This window comes from Procambarus clarkii, chromosome 36 (assembly GCF_040958095.1).
Source record: "Procambarus clarkii isolate CNS0578487 chromosome 36, FALCON_Pclarkii_2.0, whole genome shotgun sequence".
Classification (NCBI taxonomy): Eukaryota; Metazoa; Arthropoda; class Malacostraca; order Decapoda; family Cambaridae; genus Procambarus; species Procambarus clarkii.
This window is the reverse complement of record NC_091185.1, coordinates 12,665,087-12,682,911: the sequence shown is the minus strand read 5'-3', so window position 1 is coordinate 12,682,911 and position 17,825 is coordinate 12,665,087. Positions and strand designations below refer to the sequence as shown.

The following is a 17,825-nucleotide window of genomic DNA, read 5'->3' as shown; positions in this document are numbered from 1 at the left end:
AATTTTACTCTATAAATTGGTCAGTAATCAAAATCGAAGCCCCTGTGTAATTGTCTCAGCCCAGAACAAACGGTTATGGAAAATTATGTTGTGCTATTTTTTGCAGAATGTTTGAACACAGGAGAGGCGGACCAATATAAACATTGACACTTTTAGCGAGTGAGAACACTTGGCTGTACAGTCAGCTGAAACCTGTGATATAGTATAGGAATTTTTTATTTTTAGATACATGTAATAAACGTTAGGTGTGTTCCTTAACATGTCAAGGTTGACATTGATGGGGAGTGGTTAGTACACGGATGTGTACCTGATAGTTCAGTAGTACACTCCCGGATGACTGAAAGTTCAGTCTGAAGATATAACTTCAGAGATATAAGATATAACTGTTTATGTTTGAGCACGGTGTGGCCGGCTCTAGAGGACACATGGACTTGGCTAGTGAAGAGCCAAGAGAGTTTAATAGCTAGTCTTTGATGATAGAGTAGGGACTTGTTATTTAGCTATGTCAGTAAGGATAGGATGTATGTTTCCTGATATTGGAGGATTGCTGTCAGTTGACAGCTGAGAAAAATTTGAACATGTTTATTATGATGGACTATTATTTGTCAAATTTTATTAGTTAGGTTAGCTTTTGTTTGTGGCATGAGTTGAATTGTGGGTTTGGATACTAAACCTCGTGAATTTTAACAAATTAACAAGGTTTACTAAGTGCTTGTGCGGGGGGTTGTAACAAACTAGGCTGTTGTAAGAATTATCCAGAGTGGTTTATCGACAAAAGAGAATGGGAAGCTGAGCCCGCATGGTGACCTGGGACTCTGACCCCAGGGGAATTCGCGGTGGAAATAACCGACGCTTTGTTCATAGTTTTGTATAATGAACCATCCTATAGTATTCAGTAATTTTGAGAAATTAGCCTTTATTCATTTTGCATTAAAATTGTATTGTATAATAGTACTGGATACAATATCAAGAGTATTCTAATTATTGAGTTTAAGTCACCATCAGTGACGTCACGAATCAGATCTAACTTGTAAGGCGGAGTGACCAGCGGTCATAGGTCAGCAGGGTTGACAGGTCTACTATTTCTCAAAGTTTTAATAACCATTTTTGTGATCGGGAACAGCTCTGCCGTTAGAGGCTTGTGTAATTTAATTTCAGTAAAATAATTCAACCAGTCTGGATCAATTAAGTACAACAGAGTTTAATTGTTATAACTCAAACCTTGCTAGTAACTTGGTAGAACTTTGACTGACTAGGCGGAAGGATACAATGCTCTGTCTGGGGTAGACCAGACAAGGGAGAGATCAGTGTGGAAACGGGAGCAGCTGGGATAAGAGGTCAAACATCTTACCTCTCCCCAAGACCAGCCCAACATCTAGAGCTGGTCGCCCAAGGTATAGTTGCTATTGTTAATTATAGGGATAGTCTTCTCATTTGCCACTCAGGTCAAGTAGGGAGTGTTAAAGTGACAGGGAGTGAACATATTTAGATTTTTGTTTTAGTTTTCTTTTAATAAATTAAGTTAATAATTTGCATTTTTATTGTTTCCATTTGGTTATGTGTATACTTGTCCTGGTCACGTGGTCCACACGAGGTAAAGTTGGATTGGGCGCCGATTCTAACATCGAATCGGAATTATCATTACCGTGTAATTTATTCCACACTCAAGGTCATCGTATATAGTGGGGATCAAGCCCCTAGGTTGATTAATTAGCGTGATCGATCCAGACCTCGATCATTGCTCTTGTGTTACTGGTCTGGTGGTGGCAGCGTAGAGGCGACTCTAGGGTTTTGCTCAGAGCTTAGGTCACGTCATACTGGGTGTAGAATCCTAAGTCGGTCAATCGTCTTAGGACCACGTGGCGTGGAGTTGGCTTTGGTAAAAGTTTTGGAGTCCCTTGGTAGAGAATAAAAAGTAAGAATACGGGTAGAGGGAGTAGAAGGAAAGTGAAGTAGTGAGAGGAACCCTTCCCGTGTTACACCTGGAGCACCAGTCAAGATGGCTAACAGAGCAGAGCCTCCTCGCAGAGTGATGCTCGCACCCTCTGGCTTCTTATCAGTGCCTGATCTCGTCATACAAGTCACGATATTTTACTCTGTCTTGCTATTTTATAAGGTGTTATCGACGTTATTTTACGTCGTAATAACATACTTTTGGTATCAACAGACGGTTTTCTTCTGTTCATGTTACTGAACCAAAGTGTCATTAGATAATAAAACATATACATAGATAATATTCACTTCATGACTTTTATTCGACCGGAATCAGCTGATTGCGGCTATAATAATTTCTAAATATTCTAAATACAAAACTATAATTTGTTTTAATGAATTAAATCACATACCAATCCAAATTTCCTAGTAAATTAAACAAAGGTTTGACCGGGTTTAATTCAATTTATGTAAATAGTTTGTTCTCATTGGAAATGTGCGGCTGATGCAATCAGCGACCATGGATAGTAAAAAGAATTTGGCGACACTACGCAACTTGTTAGTAATGTTAGTAAATTTAATTTCCTAGCAATAAATTTATCTCACCTTACTAGGTGTTAGTATTTGGGGTGTCGGAAATTTCTTACATACATACATACATACATACATACATACATACATACATACATACATACATACATACATACATACATACATACATACATACATACATATATACATACATACATATATATATACATACATACATACACAAATACACAAATATTTAAACATAAATACACTCAGATATACATACACATTCAGGTACACACAAACACACACACAAAGATCCTCACCCATACATACATATAAATATTTTCACAAACATGATCACACAAAAAACACACACACAAACACATACAAAAAGAAACATACAAAACATAAAACACACACACAAGTCATACTTATAAATAAAAATACAGGAATACAAACATGCACAAACAAATCGAAGGATCACAAACACAGGCAAACACTCACACACAGGTAGGTATTCCTGCAGAGGGATATGACCAGGGAGGAGAGACAGAGGGCAGCAGCAGCAAGGAAGGAGTGCAAGGAGAAGGAAAGGAATCAGAAAACCACAACCCAGATCCCTATATTCCCAGAAGGGAGTGGGGAACCCTCCACAGGCAATTCAACAGCCCCAATAGGAGGAGGATCACACCCATCTCCCACCCAATAGAAACCCAACCTACCCCAACCACTACACTCCTCAACAACCCTAAGCCCTCCCTTCTCCTCTACCCCCCTATCCCCTCCCTCCTCCCTCACCCCTCTAAGCCCTCCCTTCTCTCCCACCCTCCCCGAAGCTCTCTCCTCCCCCTCTCCCCTGAGTCCTTTCTCCCCTACCCCGCAAGCCCTGCTTTCTCCAACACCCCCCCCCCTTTAGCCCTTTCTCCTCCCCTTTCCCCCAAAGCCCCCGCTTCTTCCCATCCCCCCCCCCCCAAGCCCTCCCTTCACCACACCCCCTTCAACCCCTCACTTTGCCCCTACCCTCACCAAATCAGATCCTCCCAGCCCCCTCACAACCCTGGTCCCCCTCACTCTCAGCTCCCCCTCATGACCGAGGGGCCTCCTCCTTTCCCCTCCCCATCCCAGACCCTCCATGTTTACCTACTCCAGTGGAATCAACAGAAACTGTGGATGGACAAGAAATAGTCAGCTTCAAGGTGATGTACACGAATATAGATGGGATTACAAGCAAGGCGAGTGAACTTAGAGAAAGAGCACAAGTATGTAAACCCAGATGTAATTGGAATCACGGAAACAAAACTCAGGAATCATAACAAATGCGGTCTTCCCCCAGGATTACACTGTAATAAGGAAAGAGAAGGAGAGTAGGGGAGGAGGCAGAGTGGCCCTACTCATGAGAAAGGAATGGAGTTTCAAGGAGATGGTTATCCCAGACTGTGAAGAATTTAGAGACTACATAATAGGCACCATTACGATGGGAGGACCTAGAGTAGTAGTAGCAGTGATATATAACCGTCCACCAAATGACAGAAGACCCAGGCAAGAGTATGACAGAAACAATATGGGAGTTAATAACATAATTGAGAGAGCAGCCTCTGCTGCCTGAAGAAATCAATCAATCTGCTCATCATGAGGGATTTCAATCACAGAAGGATAGGCTGGGAGAACAAGGAACCACATGGAGGAGAGGATACATGGAGAGCCGAACTAGTGGAGGTAACGACAAAAAACTTTCTAAGCCAACATGTCAGGGAACCCATTAGAATGAGGGGAAATGATGAACCAGCGAGACTCGACCTAGTCTTCACTCTGAATGACTCGAACATAAGAGAAATTGACTTCGAGGTCCCGGTAGGAATAAGCGAGCACAGTGTACTGACGTTTGAGTATCTGGTCGAAGAAGGGTTAAAGTACTCGAGAAAGGGAACTGAGAGAAAAAGGCCAGCATTCCGTAAGTGAAATTGCGAGGAGATAAGAAAATTCCTAACGGATATACATGGGAATCAGAGCTAAGGGGAAATACGGCCCAAGACATGATGGAATACATCACGTAGAAGTGCAAGGAGGCAGGAAAAAAGTTTATCCCAGATCAAAAGGTAAAAAATGAAATGCAGATTGAGAAACCCATGGTTTAATCAGATATGTAAGCTAGCTAAGCAACACAGTAAAAGAGCATGGAGAAACTACAGAAATAACAGGACACTTGAGAGCAGAGAAGGTTACCAGAGAGCCAGGAATGAATACGTCAGGGTGAGGAGAGAGGCAGAAGGGCAATATGAAAACGACATAGCAAGCAAGGCTAACACCCAACCCAAATTGCTGCACAGCCACATCAGGAGAAAGACAACAGTGAAGGAACAGGTAATGAAACTGAGGATAGAGGCAGACAGATTCACTACAAACGACAAAGAAGTGTGCGAGGGACTCAATATAAAATTCCAGGAAGTCTTCACATTAAAGCAAGGATAAGTTCCAGAGATAAGAGAAGGAATATTTAACCAGGCACCACTAGAGGAATTGGAGATTACCAGTGGAGATGTAAGGAAGCTTTTGCTAAAGTTGGATGTGACAAAGGCTATAGGCCTGGATGAAATATCACCATGGATACTAAAGGACGGAGCAGAGGAACTGTGCTGCCACTCTCCATGCTGTATAACAAATCACTGGTAACAGGTGAACTGCAAGAAATTTGGAACGCGGCAAACGTAGTCCCGATATACAAGAAGGGGGAAAGACAGGAGGCATTAAACTACAGGCCAGTGCCCCTAACTTGTATACCATGCACACTAATGGAGAAAATTGTGCGTAAAAGCTAGTCGAACATCTGGAGCGAAGGAACTTTGTGACGCAACACCAACATGGTTTCAGGGATGGCAAGTCATGCCTCACAGGATTAATTGAAATCTACAATCTGGCTACAAGAATCAGACAAGAAAGAGAGGGGTGGGCAGACTGCATATTTTTGGATTGCCAGAAAGCCTTTGACACAGTGCCACACCAGAGACTAGTGCAAAAGCTGGAAATGCAGGCAGGAGTGAAAGGGAAGGTACTCCATTGGATAAGGAAGTACCTAAGTAACAGAAGGCAGCGAGTCACTGTGCGGGGGTGAGGTCTCAGATTGGCGAGACGTCACCAGTGGGGTCCCGCAGGATTCAATCTTTGGACCCATACTGTTTCGTATATATGTAAATAATCTTCCAGATGGTATAGAATCATTCCTCTCATTGTTTGATGATGATGCAAAAACTTATGAGGACGATTAAGACAGAGGAAAACAGTACGAGACTACAAGATGACCTAGACAGACTGTATGAATGGTCCAACAAATTGCTACTAAAGTTCAACCCGAGTAAATGTAAGGTAATGAAACTAGGCAGTGGAAACAGGAGGCCAGACACAAGATACAGAATGGGAGATGAAGACCTTCATGAAACGGACAGAGAGAAGGATCTAGAAGTTGATATCACACCAACCCTGTCTCCTGAAGCCCACATCAAAAGAATAACATCTGCGGCTTATGCGAGGCTGGTTAACATCAGAACTACCTTCAGAAACCTGTGTAAGGAATCATTCAGAACCTTGTATACCACATATGTAAGACCAGTCCAGGAGTATGCGGCCCCAGCATGGAGCCCGAACCTTGTCAAGCACAAGGCGAAGCTTGAAAAAGTTCAGATATATGCCACTTGGCTAGTCGCAGAACTAAGAGGTATGTGTTTCGAAGAAAGGCTGCGAGAAATGCACCTCACGACACTAGAAGACAGAAGAGTAAGGGGAGATATGATCATTACCTACAAAATTCTCAGAGGAATTGACAGGGTAGATAAAGATAACTGTTTAACAAGGGTGGTATGCGAACAAGGGAACACAGGTGGAAACTGAGTACCTAAATGAGCCACAGGGACGTTAGAAAGAACTTTTTCTGTATCAGAGTAGTTAACAGATGGAATGCATTAGGCAGTGATTTGGTGGAGGATGACTCCATACACTTTTTCAAATGTAGATATGATAGAGCCCAGTAGGCTCAGGAATCTGTACATCAGTTGATTGACAATTGAGAGGCGGGACCAAAGAGCCAGAGCTCAACCTCCGCATAGGTATTGGTGGTCACCAATACCTATTGGTATTGGTATTACGTGGCTAACGTGGTACTAATATTAGCCAATATACCAATACCTATTGGTATTGGTATATTGGCTAACGTGGTCACCAATACCTATTGGTGACCACGTTAGCTATGATCACCTTAGCTATTAATGATCAAACACACGCAAGCACACCGGTGGCCGAGCGGACAGCATGCTTTACACGTGATCTTGTGGTCCCGGATTCGATCCCGGGTGCCGGCGACAAAACGATGGCTATGCTCCTGTTACTTAGCAGTAAATAGATACCTGGCAGTAGTCAGCTGTCACGCACACCTTCCTGGTGTGCGTGAGCGTGTGTGTGGGTGTGATAAAAATATAGTAGTAGTAGAAACAGTTGATTGACAGTTGAGAGGCAGGCCGAAAGAGCAGAGCTCAACCCCCACAAGCACACCTAGGTGAATACAACTAGGTGAATACGCACTCAAATACTTACACACAATGTTTTATAATTATCAGGGGAAAGCGCCAAGCCATTACGACTTTATAGCACGTGGAAGGGGTCGGGATAAGGATTTGGGATGGGATGGGGGGAAGGGAATGGTGCCCAACCACTTGGACGGTCGGGGATTGAACGCCGACCTGCATGAAGCAAACCCATCGCTCTACCGTCCACTCACACACAAACATGTACACACAAATATACACAAGTAAACAGACATGCAACCCACACACAAACAGAGGTATGAGGAGTGAGGTATGAGGAAATGCCTCGGGAGCTGAACCTCACGTCCCTGGAAGACACAGGAGAAAGGGTAGACGTGGTCACCATCTACAAAACTCTTAGAGGAATTGACAGGGTGGACAAAAACAAACTATTCAGCATGGATGGAACATGAACAGGAGGACACAGGGGAAAACTTAGTACCCAAATGAGCCAGAGAGATATTAGAAAGAATTTGTTCAGTGTCAAAGTAACAAATGGAATGCATTAGGCAGTGATGTGGTGGAGGCTGACTCCATACACAGTTTTAAATGTAGATATGATAGAGCGCAATGTGCTCAGGATTCTGTGCACCAGTTGATTGACAGTTGAGAGGCGGGACCAAAGAGCCAAAGCTCAACCCCCACAAGCACAAGGTGAGTACAGACACTCACACACATAACCACATGTGACTGAAATTAAGGTATTTTAAACGTTATTAAGACTACTCTATAAATATAATGTTACTTTCCTACAATGAATTAAAAATGTTATAAAAACGCTGTGAGTTTGTTGGTTCAGTGCATTTGAAAAAACTCCAATACAACCAAGTGTGTATATGGGAAATTTGTGAAACCCTGATTTGGTGTCAGTGGTTGCCTCAGAAACCTAAAGGATTCAGCCGCATCCCAGGTTACATTTCGTTGAGTATATTGGGGTTAAGTGGTTTAAGGAGTGTGCATGGGAGTACCCAGTCAATATCCTCCCTATAGCTCCTACTGGCTTTCTCACCACCTTACCTATTGGTGACCACCTTAGCTATTAATGGTCATTTTAGCTATTAATGATCACCTTAGCTATTTGGAAATGATGCCCTTCCGATATATTATTGTCACATCCAATGATGACCACATTCTTACATATTGTAGATTGCCCACTGATAATCCTTGATACTGAAAATTATGTTATGGAATGATGATCACTTTTCTCATTGGTTATCCCCATACCTGATTGATTGATTGATAAATATTATGCCACCCTATTGGTGGCACGGGCATAAATAGCCCGTAAGTAGGAGGCTTTTTCGAGCCATTACCAGTACCAATAGCTTTGTAGATTTGTAGGTTGATGGGGTTCTTCATGGTGGATTTCAGCCTCAGAGGGCTGGCTGTGCCGGTTATGGAGCTGGAGGGTTAGTGTAGACGTCCAGGTCTTCCGTTTTTTTTTGCTTGAAACTTGCTGCAAGTTGACATGGCCGTGCTGTCTTTGGAGTTTGGTGAGGTGGCCTCGATGAGGAGGTCTTGTACCGAGTAGGTGTCGTATATGTGACACGGCGCTGTAGATCCTGCTAAGATTTCCCCGTCTGATAAGTCCATAACATCCATAGTTGGTGGTTTTGTCTTTGGTCTCGCAGCCTGAGGCAGGCTCAGGTGTCGTGGATTAGTGCTATTAGCTATTTCAGGAGCGTTGGTGGTGCTGTTAGTATTTGTAGACAGTTCATCTGCTAGCGTGTCTGCTGAGATGGTGATGGCAGGAGTGTTGGGAGATGGAGTGGGAAATACCTCTGTTTGTGCTGTCTGGGTCTTTGGTGGTTCTTGAGGCTTGGGTGGTTCCGGAGTGGAAGTGGAAGAAGTGAGACTTGGGGGTCCAGGCCGTTAGCAAGGTACAGCGTGTTAACTTTCTTGACGAATCTTTTTTTGTCGGGTCCTGCAAGCTTATCTGCTAGTCAAATAAGATCAGGGATAATGCCTGCATGTGATGCAACGAACTGTGAGGGTGCTGGTTGGTGTTTAGGTTACATGTGTGGAGGTCAGTTGGCCTGTTGGAAGGAGTTACTGTTTAATAGGACTGGGAAGTCTTCTAGTAGGTTGGTGGAAGCAGAGGCGCTGGGTTTGGTGCCATTGGTTCCGGCGGCGGAAGTAGATGGTTTGGCTTTATTGGATTCAGCCTGAATCGTAATAATTTCCTGTCTGTGATGGGTAGCGGAGGAAAATTACAGGGTGATCTCTGCTGCAGAGCAGGCAGCAATGGGTTTTTGACTTGCAGAAGGAGTAATGATGGTTCTGGCCGCAAAGGCGGCACTTCTGGACGGGGTGCTGACACTTGTTGGTGAGGTGGGAGTAATCGTAGCACCGGAACCACTCTTGGAGGTTGTGGAATCGTTCCTTTTTCACTTGGAAGTGTTGAATCTGTATATGGAAGCAGTGGAGACCATGTATCGCAACCTGGTTAGCCGCGGCTAAGGTGGTGAAGTATATTTTCATTATGTGGCGCTTGTCGTCGTCGGCATCGTTGCTGCAGAAAAATATCGAGTACCCGCAGGTTTGGGTTCTCTTCCTCGATTTTGGTAATGATCTTCGTTTGTTCTCCATCCGCAATCCATCGGTTGTTCTCGCTGATAAAGACTGTTCGGTCGGCAGTGTACTGACGTGGGAAGAGAGGAGACTGGTGGTGCACTTTGCAAAGTGTGCGATCGAAATCCTGGAGTTTTTCGAGATCCTCCACACACGAGAATTTGAGCACAATATTCTCCCTTTCTTGACCAAGGTCGACTGGTTTAATGCCGGGGCCTTCTATTAGAATCTTCAAGACGTCGCTTTTGGTAAAAGCACGGCCGTCCATGGGGCGAGTCCTGACTTATAGGCGTTTGTGGCGCATTGTCGTTGTTAGAACCCCCTCAACGGGTCGTAGTGGTCATGGATGTCTTGTGAAGCTACTCAGGCTTGCTGATTCTGGTTACTGTGATCGTCCGGATGCTGACTGTGGGGTGATATGTCTGTCGATGTTGTGGACCCTTCCCCTTACCCCCCTTACCCGTAAATAATCATCCGTTACCCGTTAATAATCACCTTAGCCTTTGATGATTATCTTAGAGAATAATGATCACTTAAGCCAATGATAATCACTTTAGCCATGGTTGATCACTTTAGACACTGATGTGGAAAATATCCTCCACATTAATAAGTGATTAATAATCCTTAAATATAAAATACTGAATTGTAAATCCTTTATGAGAATGAAATTCTTTTTCACAAATAAATAAATAAAAAAGATCATAACATAACTGTTCAGTAAAGCCTATGTGCAGTGACATGTAATCGCTCATAGCTCTATACCATGCCAGTCAAATCAACAGCTAACATTACTTTAATAATAGTTTAAAATTATCTCTTAAAATAAAACGATTAGTTCGATAATTTCTAGTTGGAGAAAGCATTGACCATTTTTAATTCCCAATAAAAAAATGTTGATTCTTCCAATAATTACTAAATAATAGTATTAGTCTGTCTTATGAGAACACTTACACTCCTTACCTACAAACAACCCATTAAACATTCCACAAGACTTTAAAATGGTCGTTGTCCACCATTTTGTATTAATTAACATTAATAAATGTTAATTAATATTAATTAGCATTTATTGTCCACGGTCCACCATTAACACGCTTCATCGAACCTAAGTGAAACCCTAGGTACCATTTGCATTGTGTTGTAAGGCTAAATAAGTTATATCTACGTAGTATAGAGGGTTATTGGGTACGGTTACGAGGATTTAATATAATAATCAACAAGCGAATTGAATTAATGTTCATGTCAAATTTCAAATAATTATGATATAATCATATGTTGTTATTGTTACTTTAGCACAAAATTTGCCAGCAGGAAGAAGTGAGACAACATAAGTTGACCTATCAAGAGAGAGCACCAGGGCGGCCATATTGGCACCAACCCAAGGTTGAGACACGCCCATGTTTCTTGCCAGCTAAGACTCTCCATTTTAAAAGACACTAACATGAATCTGTGTTTTCAAGTTATTACTCATGACCTGAAATAAGCAGGACACTGGAGTAAGTTCTGGTCTAGATACCTTTATCAGTGTTGCCGTTGTCAGTTAACTGGTTGTTACATGTAGTCTGGTGTGGCATACATGTTGGTGCAGGGCATATGAGCCGTTGGTGCAGGGCATATGAGCCGTTGGTGCAGGGCATATGAGCCGTTGGTGCAGGGCATATGAGCCGTTGGTGCAGGGCATATGAGCCGTTGGTGCAGGGCATATGAGCTTTGAACTGAGGACAAAACAGTAAATGTAAAACTTTGACATTGAAATTAAATGAATTTAAAGAACGGTTCAACAACTAACTGGATACCCTAAATTCTAATTGAATAAAATATAAATTAACTAACCTCCCAATGTTTTGTGGTATCAACAATTTCAAACTCTTATACAGACCACTTCTCACCACAATTACCAAGACCTTCACCGCAATTGATGATCACCTTACCTATTACTGTTCGGTGGGGTTGTGCAATATCTTACATATTGATGATCACTTACCTTTTACTGATCACCTTACATATTGACAATCACCTTACCTATTATTGATCACTTTACATATTGATGATCATTTGTTATTGATCATCATAGCCAGTGATGACCCTCCCAGATGCTAATATTACCAACTGATCATACCACCTTACCAAGTGATTAATTATCCCCTTACCCCTTGATGATCCCCTTGAGCATTGATCAACTTGCACGTAGAAAGTCTCCTAACCTATTACCAATCTCCTTTCCCTTTGATGATCCCACCCCTTTCATTGATGGTGCCCTCATGCCCATTGATGCTGTGATCTTATCTTATTCATTGATAATTTTAGCCGAGCCTATTTATTGATATTATCAGAGCAATTGGCGATATTAATTAATTCACTTATTATCTTTTCTAGTGCATTGACGATCTTATTATATCACTGATGATTTTATCCATTGATGAACTTTTCTTATTAATTGATGATCTTATCTTATTTGCTATTGATCTTATTTTATCTATTGATCTTTTATTTTCTCTAAACTTTTCTTATTCGCTAAACTTTGAAATTATTAATATTTTCTTATTCATTATTTTCTAGTTCACTGATGATCTTATTTTATTCATTGATAATAATTTCTTATTTTATCCATAGATGATATTTTCTTATACATTGATAATCTTATTCACTGATGATCTTTACGTATCTATTAATATCTTATCAATTGATGACATTATCTATTGATGACCCAGTCTTATTCACTTATGCTCATATTTATTGAAGATCAATCTTAACCATTGATGACCTTATAACCATAGGTGATTTAGCAAAAGATCATATTGATGCTCTTAATTAATGGGAATGAGGTCTTATTGATGACTCCCTATCCACTTATGACCATTAATAATTCCCTGTCATGTACAAACCCCCTTAAGTAATGAGGGCTGTCCATCCTCGCTGATGTACTCATTACCTACAAATAACCCTTGACCCATTATGAGCCTTCACACACTGGGAACACATTAACCATCAAGGAGTGTGGACGCAGGTTGTGAACGTCAGTGGGGTGGTGCTAACGACGAGGCCCAGGAAGGCTCTTGGTATAACCCATTTACCAAGACCAGCCTCAACTCGGTAATTATAAATCACTTTCTTCATGTTAATTGTAAATTAATGGTTCATCTACTCACAGGCACTTGTGACACTGTCTTACTATCCTCACCTCCTCCCATCCCTATGACCAGTGCCTTGACGTAGCAGCAAGCACTCCCCTATGACCAGTGCCTTGACGTAGCAGCAAGCACTCCCCTATGACCAGTGCCTTGACGTAGCAGCAAGCACTCCCCTATGACCAGTGCCTTGACGTAGCAGCAAGCACTCCCCTATGACCAGTGCCTTGACGTGGCAGCAAGCACTCCTCTATGACCAGTGCCTTGACGTAGCAGCAAGCACTCCCCTATGACCAGTGCCTTGACGTAGCAGCAAGCACTCCCCTATGACCAGTGCCTTGACGTAGCACCAAGCACTCCCCTATGACTAGTGCCTTGACGTAGCAGCAAGCACTCCCCTATGACCAGTGCCTTGACGTAGCAGCAAGCACTCCCCTATGACCAGTGCCTTGACGTAGCAGCAAGCACTCCCCTATGGCCAGTGCCTTGATGTTGCAGGAGGCTTGGTACAAACTTTTAATGCGGTCGGAGGAGACTCATCAGACCAAACTGTGCCTTGTGGCTTCATGATACACTTGTTCCTGCATTACATGGTGACTCATATATTCCAAATTTCCTTTTATATGACGGTAGAGTGTAACGCATGAGATCGGGTGAACAGATGTAAAAGGAAAGGCTCAGTGAGGAACAGATGGTTAATTCTGATTAGGTTCAAATGGATATATTTGTTTGTGACCCACGTTAGTACCATGGGTGCCGCCAGACTGTCCTGTGGTTACTGGCATGTCTCCTCTGAGGTCACTCTAGCTCCTATGCCTGCCCTCGTTGAGCTACCCGCTGGGTGGTAGTGCCATAATTGAAAATTGCCTTAAATATCTGACATAATTCTATCTCTGCTGGGGTGTGGGGGCGTTCAGCACATCGGTTTTCTTTCCCTGGAAGATTGATTATGACCGTGGGACAAACCCTGTGATCCTGCTATATAATGGAACCTTCTTGATACCCCCGTAAGTGGGACTCATCTTCTAGACTGAGTTCTAGGGGGTGACTCTTCTGGGCCTAGTCACGCAACCATCTCTGCACTTGCATATTTTTCTTTCACAGGAATAGACTTCTTAAGATGTGATACTGGTCTAGTGAGTAATTTAGCTCCTGCAGTGTGTAGCAGGTTCTTCCCCCGCATACATATTTGATAACTGTTGTATTTATGGTAATACTGTCCATCTTAATGATGCTTATTTCCGAAATGTGAATCTGATACTTACATCCGATTTTATTTGTGAATGTGACAGTTTAATACTTTATGGCTTGAGGAATGTGTCAGGAGCTCCAAGACCATTCACATACAGTTCAGAGGGAGAATTGTATTCACCATGATGGCTTGCACTGGTCGGAAATAATTATGAGACCAGTCAAACCATAAAAGAGGTTTGATTGGCCCTGAATTAGTCAGGAAACCTGAGATCTTTAAGTTAACCTTTGCTATAGGTTTGAGCTGAAGATTTGTTACCTGTTTCGTCACAAACGTCTTCTGGGAACCATGATCAAACAACCCTCGGGTATGGTACTTGGTCCTGTTGTTGATTAAAGCTAGTTGTGCAGTGTGTAGAGTCGCTGTCGTACTAGACTTGGTAACTATGACATAGATATCCTGATCTTCTTTGCAGTATTGAACTGTGGTGAACGTTTTGTTTTTCTCTGGTTTTGGTGTAAGAGACTTATTGTTGGTGCCTCCACACAGTGCTGTGTGATGCTGACTCTTGTTGCATCTTGCACATGCCCGCAATGGGGTGTCACATTGACTCTATGTGCTTTTAAGCACTTTAATATGTTTATTAAGTCTCTGTAACATCTTTAAAAGACAGAAAAATATATAAAGCCCACTATTCATATGCTTAAAGGCTCTTCTTTTCTTCACCTCAAAAGTACGAAAATGAGTTTTGGAGAACTCCTATTTCAATTAAGCCCTGATGCTAAGAAAATAGTTAGAGGGATAGAAGCCCTAAACCAGAAAATAATAAACACAGAATATGCGGTCATATTCAATGAAACATGTTTGAAAGAAAACCTGCTGCCAGTATACACCAATATAAACCCACATGACCCAGCAGTCCGCAATACAGAGTTTACCTATAGGTATAGGCAAGAGCTCATTCGGCATCAACTAAACAAGAAGAAGGAAGCCCTCCAAACCTTTACAGAGCAGGCTGAGCATCTGTTAAGCACTTCGTGCATCTTTGCGGTTCTTTCAGCCATTTAAGTCACCTAGTATGATTAGGGTATGTCAAGCATTGATAAATTAGTATGCTTTTCTTGACAGAATAAAGACTTATGCCAGTCTGATGTGGTTTCACTGTCTTTGATGAAACTGTGAAAACAGGCTTCGAAGGAGACACTGAATAAGTACCAACCCACTTAGGAGTGGCAATTGGTTGCTTAAGTTTAAAGTTGATATTTTTTATTCCATTATTTTTGTTCAAGTGAACTTGTTCTGAACTATTTTGTTGAGGTTTAAGTGTACTATGGGTTCGTAGGCGACAGTCAACTGTATTTAACCCTTTACATAATTCTTGTAGGAATAAGATGCTCTTATGATAGTGTGAGCACAAGTTGTCTCAAATGTCACTATGTAACTTCTCTTAGAACACTTACTATTAAAATGCATTAACATCAGTTGTATTAACCTTTGTGCTGAGAGCTTTGGCTGAGCACTTCATTTCTAATTAAAAATTTTAGAGTGAATCAGCTGTTTTACTTGGAGGTGTTAAGTGTTATAGCTTGTGGACCAAGTGTGTAATAGTCACCTCATTATCAGAATAATTGTCTTTAAGGAGTTGAATGGCAAAGTCATAGCCATCTTCAGTTAATTCTAAATTGGAAACCACTGTTTTAGCTTCACCCCTTAACTGGCTTCATAAACAGGCAAACTTGGTGGATTTAGGGCTAGAAGTTTTTGAATTTACTAAGGCATCAAATGTTCTTCAAAATGTGGCCCGATTTTCCTCATCTAATCCTGAAAATGTTGGTAAATTAATTGTTGGGAGTCGTCTTTCTGATTGATGGTTGATTGCTGAGGCTGCTGCAGCGCTCGACATATTATTTCTTTGTCATCAATTGTGACACCATTGCAATGAGAGGATCCAGATTTGTTTTAATGGAATCCTCATATTTTGCTATCCCAATCACGATACTGCTATGATCATTAGCTTTTAAGTTGGCACTATATATTTCCTGCACAGTTTTCTGTGAGTCTCTTAATTTATTCATTTGTTGATAGCAGCTTTAATGTGTTAATCTAACTTCACACAATCTACTGGTGTTTGGGTTAGATATGTTCTCACACTGATCAATTTTTCTCATTAGTTGGCATTTAAAGGCTGTGAGGGATCATTTAGGGCTTGATTTTTATTTGCCATGATTGTTGGGTGAACACTCAACTTAGTATATAATTCAAGAACAAATGTAATTGTTTATGTATTCTGATAATGTATCCAGTGAGCTAATTGGATGCGATTCTGAGTTCGTTCATCTAATACGCTCAGACTGGATTAACTGACCTTTGTGACAATCAAAAGCTTAATATTTAGAATTAATTTAAGTTTGTATGCAACGTGTCTTAGTTTGCAAAGTGCATCGAGTAATCAAAATGAAAGTTAAAGAAATAATTGGTATACCCCTGAGTACAAATAATTGACTGTTTGACAGTGAATAATTATATGAAAATATTACTATGTAAGTTTAATAACAAAAGTGTTATTTTTGGTTATTGTAACTGTAAATATAATTTACAATTAAACAGAATAATTAATGGGTAAATTTTATAGTGCTTCACAAACAATCATTTACCTAAATGATTAGTGGCCTATGCTAAATTTATAATGATGAAAGATATTGATTAGTGTAAGTTTTACATATCTTTGGGATTCTTCCGACAGATGAACTCCATCTGACCTCAGACTCTCCCGAAAAGGTCTGGCATTCAATTGTAAATAATGAGTATTTAGATTGACTTTCTCTTGTGCAGTCTATAACTGCTGGTTCTAACAGTTTTACTAGAATTTATTTATTACTATAATGTAAATATTATATCAGATTACGCTAGTTTGAAATGTAAAAATCTGGTGGAATATGATTTATTTTCTCACAAGACGTGTATTTTAAAGTATTCATAATTTATTTGGATAACTGCTTTTTGTGCATTTGCAGGACCAAAAAAGTTGGACATATTTGTGAAGTTAGAAGGATCAGTCAGTTGTAGTCCTGTTTGTGCAGTTCGAAGTACCATCAAAATCTCGTCCAGTTCGTGTAGTTCAAAGGACGAACCTAATGTGAAGTGTTTACCTTACAGCACTCCTATACCAAATAAAATACTTCTATTGAACATAAAATTTAATACACAAATACAAATCCAATTGATTATTCGTAAATATAGACAATTTTAAATGAGCAGAGTAATTTTATGTATGAAATCTGACTATAATAATTACTCTAGAATATTATCTACTAAATAAATTGAAAAATCTATATAAATAAAAATGGAAATTTCGTTTGTGCATTACTGCTAATCTCCGAAAGTTCTTAACCGATTGCTTTGAAATTTTCACTCAACGTTCCATTCGCATTCGGCCAAGTTTTCATATACATACTATATATATGTTAAGTCTGTGACGGTAGAAGAACAAGTTTTTCTGAAAAACTGTGTTTTTCATGTGAGGGAAATCTTCGAAACCTCTTTACCGATTGCTTTGAAATTTTGACATAACGTTGTATTCGAATAGGCGAGTCTTTTTAAATATCTACTATATACATGCCTCACCTGTGACAGGAAAAAAAACATGTTTTTTTTAATGTGCCATTTGTTGGACGTAAGGGGCAACATACGCTGTAATCTTCAAAAGTTCTTCACCGATTGCTTTGAAATTTTGACACAACGTTGCAAGTACTACCTAATTAACTCAATGTAACCTACCTCACCCCCAAAATGTCAACCCATGTCTTCTATTTTAAACAATGCTGTTTTGTTGACCAAATTGTATTTTTGCTTTTTTCTACCATGTCCCCCTCCCCCTTTTTCCATTCTTTTCTTATTTTT

The 17,825-nt window shown here is 40.8% G+C and overlaps 1 protein-coding gene across 1 annotated transcript in view; it reads left to right on the top strand.

The window, feature by feature from the left end:
• LOC123756207 (uncharacterized) overlaps window positions 1-17,825 on the top strand; it is a 376,309-nt gene that overhangs the window by 198,946 nt on the left and 159,538 nt on the right. The window contains exon 9 of the mRNA XM_069336649.1: window positions 12,613-12,698. Coding sequence (XP_069192750.1) covers window positions 12,613-12,698 — 86 coding nt within the window. The remainder of the gene's footprint in view (window positions 1-12,612; window positions 12,699-17,825) is intronic.